General features: G+C 45.5%; 1 protein-coding gene across 1 annotated transcript; it reads left to right on the top strand.

The window, feature by feature from the left end:
- The first annotated feature begins 3935 nt into the window (after window positions 1-3935).
- LOC106344840 lies at window positions 3936-6839 on the top strand. Its single transcript, XM_013784142.1, has 6 exons — window positions 3936-4461; window positions 4519-4641; window positions 4739-5074; window positions 5231-5586; window positions 5670-6100; window positions 6146-6839. The coding sequence occupies exons 1-6, from the start codon at window positions 3936-3938 to the stop codon at window positions 6837-6839; spliced, it is 2466 nt and encodes an 821-aa protein (XP_013639596.1).
- Window positions 6840-9645: the final 2806 nt, after the last annotated feature.

The raw sequence follows: 9645 nt of genomic DNA on the forward strand, positions 1-9645 counted from the left end.
CCGTCTTCTTGAGTTTTATAAGTTGTGTTTTTGCTTCCGAATAAAAAATGGTGTTTGTTCTTTATTAATACTTTGTAATTCATTAAAGTGGCAAGATGGATTACTTATTTTCTAATACATCTTTCGTTTTGAATTTGAATTTTTTTCTATTGGATAATACAATTTTAAAACCTAAAGTGCAGCACCCAAGGAGCAAAAGACCTTTTTTTCCTCGGTTGTAAAAGTTCAGAATAAATATTTAAATAAAATGACTGATATAGTGATATAATATTAGAATATTAATAATTAAATTAGAATCTTAACATTAATGACATTTATAAATTTGATAAAAAATACCACAATATCAGATTTTTTAAGTTTACAAAATGAAACTTTTCCTGGACCAAAGTTTAAAATTAATTACGATAAAATTATATGTAAGGTAACAAACGGCTCTCATAGAATTATCATTATCAAACAAAATCTAGGTTGTTCTTATTTCGTGGTACGATACTGTTTTTTTTTAATGAAAATAAATTTTAGCATGTAGAAAAAGAGGTACGGACTAACATGAATAGACAACAAAACCAAACAAACAAATAGTAGCCATTGGAATTATTTTGCAAGGAATTCATTCATTATTAGTGGAAAGTGTCATATTTTGAAATGTAAAATGCATGATATAATTCGGGGTATGTAGTTTGTACAGAAGAATAATAAATCAAAGCTTATTCAGATGGTTACCAAATATGGTATTCACGATCAAAGCTTGATCTTAACATTCATACAAGAAAAGAATAAACCAAAGCTATTAGATGGTACTACGAAGGCAATGTTATTTCCGTAGGAAAAAATAACCGCTGAACTCTACTTAAATCCCACCATTATGTCTTGTTTCCAAGATAAAAGCATGAATTTTGTTTCGTGTTTACTTAAGAATTTTGATGAATCATATCACTGTTATTGTATTTCAACATGGACAAACCAGTTAACCCTAATTAAAACCCCTTACCAATCCTTAAGTTTTAGTTTCAGCTATGACAATTTGACTTTTGATCCAATAGGCTACAGATGTTCGGTACAACTTGTAATAGTGTTTGAAGCATGGTTGTGAAAGTACAGAGTGCTCTTCTACTGCATCTGTGGAGTTAACAGAGACAAGAACTAATGCGACAATAAAAGAAATAATTACCGCAATCGGTGGATATGTGAAAATAATGGAGAAAGGAATCTTCGGGTTGAAGAGTGGACGTAAAAGCTTGGGAAGTCTAATGCTGCAACTAATTGCTATTATTTATGGAGAACATGCGGTAACAGGAAAGCTCCGGAAACATATATGGAGGTAAAACCTTCAATTCATCCTCTTAAAGGCAAGAATTATGCTCGTCTTCTACATACCATGTTCAATCAACCAGTGCTCATGGGATTTTGGTTACTCTCAAACACACCACATGAGTGATGATGATATTGCTTGGAATTGTCAAAGGTTGGCAATACCTCTAACAATTCCACATCTGAATGATATTAGGAGAATTCAAAATCCGGATGTTATGCTTCTCGAATAAATCATGAATGTAGATAAGTGTGTATATAAGGTTGGAAAAGAACTAAAAATATTCTGACTCTGTTGTAATATCTGCTAAGGAGGGGAAGTGGTGGACTAGCCATCTTTTGAAATGATGAGGTCAAGATTCATTTTGGAAAACCCTTCTCTCTATTGTTCAAACATGTATGTAAAAGATGGCAGAAATACTTTTTGACATGTATGTTGAACTATCGTCAGGCTCATTGGCGAAAACTTATAAATTTGCTGCTGCTCAACTTTATCAGCACAAACCTCAGCTAATATTTCGGGACTTCAGTGATATTAAAGGAAATTATGAGAAGGAGTTAGGAGTTATCAGATCATAAGCCTCATTTTTCTTATTTAATCATATGATATTGTTATCCGGGCTTCATGATTCAAAACAACAAAGGGGAGATTTACTTGTATCTATACCAATAAAGTTGCCTTTTTTTCACTCCTTGGGGGGGGGGGAATGCCACGTGTCACCATAATTTATACGATGCGTTTTCTGATTTATAATTTCGTTTGGGCTTTTATTTACATTCAAGACCCAGAGTTAGACATTGGTTTCTTCGTTGAGGGTCACTTTGCCTTTGGGGCTTCGAGCGTCTGACGACGAAAGTTGCAGAAATCGTAAACGACGATCACCTCTCCGTAACATCTCAACGTTGCATTCGGATGATTCCCTCTATTCTTATGTCTTGCCTTTTTCAAATACAGTAATAAGTATGTTTTCTACAATCCTTCTCCCAAAATTTACTATTTGATAACAGTTTATCGTCATCCCCTCTCTATTAAGTAGGCAAACAAGGGCTTTTTCTTTCTTTTATGTGATCTCTGATATAATAGATAATGATGGTGGATTTGTGAAGCGATGCCGTTAACGTCAACCCGGAGGGAAGGATCGGAGTTCAGCTATACAGGCGGTTTCTGCTGTGGCGGAAGGTTCAAGGGGGTTTTAAGCTTAATAAAAGAATGGAATACAAGTATATGCAATGTGCATCACCATCTCTGTTTGATCGGGAAACGGTACGGAACGAGAGAACGTTTAGTTTTTAGATGTGGACTAAGCAAAGACATCTTATTAACGGTCAGAAGAGCGTTTCGTTGGTTACAAGGAAAGGAGATGCGTGAAAAGAAAGGTGTCGGAGCCTAGAAGGCTTTACCGGAGAGATACAACAAGGCGAGATAACAAAGGTAAAACCCTAATCTAGCCGCCCAGTGAGTGTCAGTGATTTCGGATCCTTATCTCGTTACGTCTCCTTCCCTTTATATAGTTGACCTCGTGCTCTCCCATGACCTAGTTTGCATCGTCTTCGTGGGCTTCTAACTCTCTGGGCCGAAAAGCCCATGCTGTCTCGAGAGGCCGTTAAGTCGGGGATGCTTAGCCGGGAAGTCGACCGAAAGCTTTCCCACGTTACGCCGAGAGACGCACGTTTTGAGCCATCACGCCGAGCCATCGTTTCGTCCTGAGTGGGCTGGGCCGCCTGTTCTTCGGGCCTTGAGGGATGTCAAATTCACCTTCTACAGTAAGTCCCCCTAGTTCATCGAGATAAACGTCCTGTTGAACTTGATAAATTTATAAGGTTAATGGCTTGGAAGAACAGACGGGTCGTCTCGAAGGTACATTATCGGATCGGGCATCGCGAGGCACCGTTAAGTATTTCGCTCTGTCGGGCGGTTTAATCAAATCTTAGCCAAACCGGTTTTGGTTTGGTTAGATCCGATTCCACCCCAAACGCTGGTTCGACTTGGAGTCGGGGCCGGTTATTTCGGGAAGCCGAATCGACGTTTCGATTTCTTAGGCGGCTAAATACTGTTCCTAGGCCCACGTAGGCCCACGTAGATATCATGATGACGCCTCGGGGAAGCACCCCATCTCTCCCCTATAAATACTTGCCCGCTTCTCATTCCCTCTATTCTTCTCCGCGTTATTCAGGTACTTTCTCTCTCTTTCCCTCCACTTCTCTCTCTAGGTTGTTGTTGCAACATAGATAGCGATATGTCGTCTGGTGGGAGGTTATCTCGTGAACAGAAAGGGAAAGAGGTCGCGACCGTATCTCGTCCCTCGAGAGACGCGAGCGAGGTTCCACTCGAGGAATTCGAACGGGTTCATCACGACGCGATGATGGACACCGGGAGCCTGGATCTGTCTCAAAGGATCCTAGTTTCCGAGTCTGCGCGTTCATTCCGGAAAGAAGTAAGGGGAAACCAAGCCGAGCCGCAGGCTTGCGAGAGAGACGGTTCTGGCGGTGCGAGAGACGGGGTCCTTCCCGCCGACTATATGCCGACGTGCTACTATCCTGGAGAGATCTACGAGGAACTGTCGGCAATAGCTCCCGAGTTCTAGTGCTCTCCAGATGTGAGTGGTCAAGCTTGGGAGAACGTTATGAAGACGCAGTCAACTCCTAACAGCGTGAAGAGGCTCCTGAGGGAACGCCGTGGATTTGGGGTGACCTTCTTGATTCCCTCGGCGAGCCAAAGGCCTTGGTCACCGCCAGTTAGGTATCAATGTGTCTACGAAACCTATTTTCGTGACGATACGAAGCTTTGGTTCCCAATTCCTCGACTAGTCACGGCATACGCGAGGCGCCGAGACGCAGCGATAAGTCAGTTTTTGAACGGTTTGTGGCATATTGCAGTTGCTTTGATGGTTTTGGCTGCAGAGATCGATGTCTCGCTGAGCGTTCGTACCTTCGAAGAGTTGACGTCCGTCAGTTCGTTGGAGGACGACATTCTATCGATAAAAATGCGGCCAAGCTACAACGTGATAGGGGGGCATCCTAATAAGGCGCTCGATTGGCAGAGGTCTTATTTCTTCATTAAATGCGATGATTTTGCCTTCGAGGATCCTCCAGACGATGACTACCGTGTCTTATGGAATACTTTGCTTGGTAGAACACTTTCGTTAACTCGTATTATTTCTTCGCATACTAACCGCCTTCTATTTTCGTTGTCTTTTTTCTTTGCAGCCGACCATCTAACTTCTCGCGAATACCCGGAAGTATTTCTTGCGAGCGCTCGTGCTGTCGCGAGACTCGCTCAAGAGCACTGGGAGAATATTTCTTGGGAGAGGGTTCGCCGTTCGATCGATCGTATTTCCAGGAGTAGACCCATTTTTTTTATGTTCCACTGTGGACTTTTACTCTCTCCTTGGTGAACGAGTCTTTTCTCTCTATATATCCTTTGCAGGGGATTGGGATTCGAGTTACATTCCGTCGGTTAACAAGACCAAGAGACGTATCTCGCTGTTCACCGTTGAAGAGCAGAAGAAGATCAACGCAGCAAGGAAGATGAGGGGCCTTCCGGATCTGAGTGCTATGATGGCAGCAGAGCATGGCTTGTCAAATGCTGAGCCGTCTGTGCCTTCTAATGATTTGGTGACTGACGACGCGACCCTCGCGAGTTTTGACCATCGTGAATCCTCGCTTGGTGTTGTTGTCGTTGCTCCTAAGAAGAAGAAGAGCAAGAAGAGAGCCCGTGACGAGCCGCCTGTCAATGATGATCTCGAGACTCTTCCAGAGGAAGGTGATCATTCGGAGGCTGCGGAGCCGTCGACGAAGAAGAGAAAGAAGAAGAAGCAACTATCTTTGGAGGATAACGTCACGGATTAAGATAGCGAAATTGCCCGCCCCTCTGCTCCATCTGACCTGACTGACGGGCCCTCTCTTAACTTGGCCCTAGCGGATGAACCTTGGAATGTCTCGCCCGAGGTTCCGCTTCAGAAGAAAAGGTCGAAGCAAACTGGTGAGCGGGGGACGACCAAGCGCCAGGTTCCCCCCGTTGCTGTTTCATCGAACCCTGGGACATCGGTCCCCGGTTCATCGACTGGTGGTATTTCGGTCGTTAGGAAGACTTTGAAAGTCGAGTTTCCTGATCGTGTCTCGTTCGAGTATGACAGGCCAACTCCTCTCATCTATGCTGCGCACAAATGCGCGGAACTGGTTAGTCAGATCAAGTGCGGCCCAAAGCCCTTTCTGCCAGTCGCTGACTTGATCTTTAAGGACGAGTATGTTGATTCTGCTCGCACCAAGTTGTTGGTAAGACTCTCCTTCGGCTCTTTCGTTTCTTCTCTTACATACTTATTTTGTCTCTTAAGTGCTTTGGTTTTCGTGTCTCGCAGTGCGACGTGGTTTCGAACTTCGTCGTCGAGAAATATGACTCTGCGCTGAAAGAAGCGCTTGCTGAGTTAGAGAAGCTGAAGAAGACAGTGGTGAGCAAGAGCAGACTTCTCCGTCGAAGGAAGGCGGAATGGCAAGAGGAGTTCGAGAGGATGGCCGAGAAGCGAGATTGCGCGGTTGCTCGGGGGAAAGCTCTGAAGAAAAGAGCCGACGCAGCTGAAGAGGAGCTTTCCGTTGCTCGTTCTACTATCGAGGCTTTGGAGCTGCGGAAGGCCAATCTTATGGAAGAGATAGGAGCCAAGGCCGTGCAGCATAAGAAAGAACATGACCGCCTTAGGGACTCGCGTATTTACGAGGTTACGAAGGAGAGGGTGAGGGTCGAGACCGAGATGATTGCAAAATCCAACAAGCATTTCGGGAATTTACGCGAATGGTGAACCCGCTGTGGACCTTTCGATACGGTGCGGTTGCTTCAAAGTCGAGCGTTCGGGACTAAGAGCTGCCTCGAGGCTTTAAAGGCTGGTGCCCGCGACATTCCTCAAGAGACTATTGACATGTTCGCAGCTAGAGAAAAACAGTTTGAAGAGGAAGCTTTGAAGCTTGATCCCGGCGAGATCCCGGAGACTGATTTGGTCCTTTATCCACTTCGCCTCGACTCTCAGTTCGTCGATATGCGAGCTTTCGTGGGTCTCGATCCGCATGGGTCTAACATACGCTTGATCGATCCGAGGACTGCTGGGGTTCTCCAAAGTCCCGCTGATCGTCCTGGAACCTCCGCTGCTTCCTCTCGTTCCGTGGAAGTTGATTGGTCAAAGACTGGTGCGCCTGCTCTTGACTCGCGAGCCGTTGATGAGGGAGTAAATTCTTTTGGGAACCAGGATGGGAGCAATGTTCTTGAGATCTCTGATTCTTCCGTTTCTGATTCGGAGGATGGTCAGGGTCGAGAATCAGAAAAAGCCGACGCCGGCGAGGAGGTTGACGGGGTGCAGAGTGGAGAGATAATCGGAGATCAAGCGAACCCCTCCGAGAGTCAGCTTGAGATTCGTGGGGGAGAGGCGATAGCTCGTTTTGAGAGCGTCGATGCGGATCAACCCGTGCGTACCACCCTTCCCGAACCACCTCTCGACAATGATGCCGTAATGCAGGAACAGGCTAGAGACCCCGAGGAATAAATCCGTTGTCCTTTTTAGTTTGAAAGAACCTTGCTCTTCTTTTCTTTTCTTTATGTATTATGACTTGATCCATCGTGGTCTCTCGTTTGTTAAGACTGTCTATTTCTTATTGTTTACGAATTCTGCTTTATTTATATTGCTTCTTGGGCGTTCGATAACTTCGGGATTCGCGGTCCGAGAAGGTGTAGGTTTTATGCTGGTTTTCAGGAAACTCAGTAGATGTTTTGCCCGCAAGCGATTATAGAGTATGTGATTCACACCGTATTGAGACAATGATATAGTCGTTTTTCGACGTTGGCTCGTACGGGCTGCGAATTTAACAACTCGTGGTCAGGTGTCGTTGGGTCGTTTATCAAGCTTCCTGGTTTGCTCGATGTCGTTTGCCGATTTGGTACAAGTCAAAATAGGATAACTTTAGACCGTGAAAGATAATTTTTTAAATGACAACGGTTCCCAACTCGACTTCAAAGTAATTTCTAAGCGTTCGGTCGGCCAAAATCCTACTTAGTAAATTATGAAATGGATAGGAGTCATCATTTCGGACGTATCAGTTAATACTGTGATACGATCGGATTCCCACGAGTATGTGTGTGATCAGGACATACTTGGCTATGGGGTGCGAGTGCCGGTACGTTTGTCTCGAGATGCCGGGGCGAATCTCATGTAGGCATCGCGTGGATTGCGCAACTTCTTGGGGAAGTGTGTTTTTTTTTGGTTACGGCTTGACCCTTTAAGGTTGCCTACGTACCTCCTTTGTAGAGGATCAAGCCATTCGTAGTTCTTTGTTTTCAGAGTAAAAGTGGCTGATAGCGCATTTACTCGATTTTTTTTTTTTAGCAAGTGAACGTGACCGTTGGTCGTTCATTTGGTTTTGGTGCCTTCAATTGTGGAAGAGTCGGAGATGCTTTGAGTTCCAGGCTCGTGGCACCGCTTCGCCGGTTGAAGTTTCGAGGTGGTAGGCTCCAGGTTTCACGACCTCGATGATCTTGTAGGGCCCTTCCCAGTTGGCTCCGAGTTTTCCGGCCTTCCACTCCCTAGTGTTTTCGAACACCTTCCGGAGGACTAGATTTCCCAATTCAAGGGGGCGGGACTTAACCTTCTTGTTGTAGTAGCTTTCGATCTGGTGCTGATAGTTTTGGATTCGAAGCACTGCTTGGCCGCGTCTTTCTTCTATATCATCCAGTGCGTCGAGGAGCATACCTTGGTTAAGTTCGATGTTCTGCGGCATTTTGGAACGTCGTAAACTCTTCACGTTTACCTCAGCAGGTGCCATTGCTTCGACTCCATAGGCCATCGAGAAGGGGGTGGCTTTCGTTGCTCCGCGAGGTGTTGTTCTATGGGACCAGAGGACCCCATCCAGTTCGCCGGTCCAGCAACCCTTCTTCAAGTCGAGTCGTTTCTTGAGTCCCTCGATGATTGTCTTGTTAGTAGACTCGGCTTGACCGTTGCTCTGCGGGTTTCTCGGTGTGGACATGTTGAGCCGAATTCTCCATCTGTCGCAGAACTCTTTGAAGTTGTGGGAGATAAAGTGGGATCCGTTGTCTGTGACTATCTCATATGGGAGCCCGTGCCTGCAAATGATGTTTTTCCAGACGAACTTCTGCACCTCCTTGTCTGTTAAGACTAGGATGAATCTCTTCTGTCAAGAGCTCGACATTGGCCCGATGATATCCATTCCCCATCGCATGAAGGGGTATGGCGCCGTCAAGGTATGGAGCAATTCCGTCGGGCTGTGTATGGTTGAAGCGTGTCGCTGGCACTTATCGCATTTCTTGACATAGGATTCGCAATCTGCGTTCATTGTTGGCCAATAGAAACCGAGGCTTTTCACTTTTAGTGTGAGAGCTCGTCCTCCTGAATGATTGTCTGCTGCTCATTCATGTGTTTCGGCCACGACCAGCCTTGTTTCGTCTCCAAAGATACACCTAAGGAGTACTTTAGTTGCAGTCCATCAATGGAGTGTTCCATCCATGACGACGTAATGCGCACTGCATCTTTTGAGTCGTCTTGCTTCCCATTTCTCTGTAGGTAGTATCCCGTCGGATAGGTAAGCGATGAATTCCGTTCGCCAATCTTCGAGTTGCCCTTCCGTCGTGTGAGGTTCCCCTTCGTCGATGTCCATGGCGTCGGTGATAGATGCTGCAATGGCAAGTTGTTCCGTCGTTGGGCTGATGCTAGGCTTTTCAATCCTATGTATTGGGATTTTCCTTTTCACCTGATCGTGTAGTTTATTCCCAAGGGCTGCGAGTGCGTCCACACATACGTTCTCTCCGCGAGGGACTTTCGTTAGCTCGAAGAATTTGAAATCTTGTGTAAGATCTTTGACGAGTTTCATGTAAGCATCCATTTTGTCGTTCCTGACATCGTAGTCTCCGAGAAATTGACTCACCACGAGTTGGGAGTCACAGTATGCGTTGACTCGTTTAGCTTTTACTGCTTTTGCGAGACGAAGGCCTTCGATGAGAGACAAGTATTCGGCTTCGTTGTTGGACGCCGCAAAATCAAAACTGGACGACTGTCGGATTAGTTCGCCTGCTGGTGACTGGAGTTGTACGCCTGCCCCTAAACCTTTGTTCTTAGATGAACCATCTACATGCAGTATCCAGTTCAGACTTGGCAGCACAAGATCTTGTTCTAGCTCCGGCGTTAGCTCGATCAGGAAATCAGCAAGAACTTGCGACTTAGCTGCTGTGCGGTTCTTGTACACGATGTCGTGTTCGCTAAGCTCAACTGCCCACTTTGTAAGCCTTCCTGATTGGTTGGTATTTTGCATTACCGTCCTAAGGGGCTGGTTGGAGAGTACCTC

The sequence above is a fragment of the Brassica oleracea genome, chromosome C5 (genome assembly GCF_000695525.1).
Source record: "Brassica oleracea var. oleracea cultivar TO1000 chromosome C5, BOL, whole genome shotgun sequence".
Lineage (NCBI taxonomy): Eukaryota > Viridiplantae > Streptophyta > Magnoliopsida > Brassicales > Brassicaceae > Brassica > Brassica oleracea.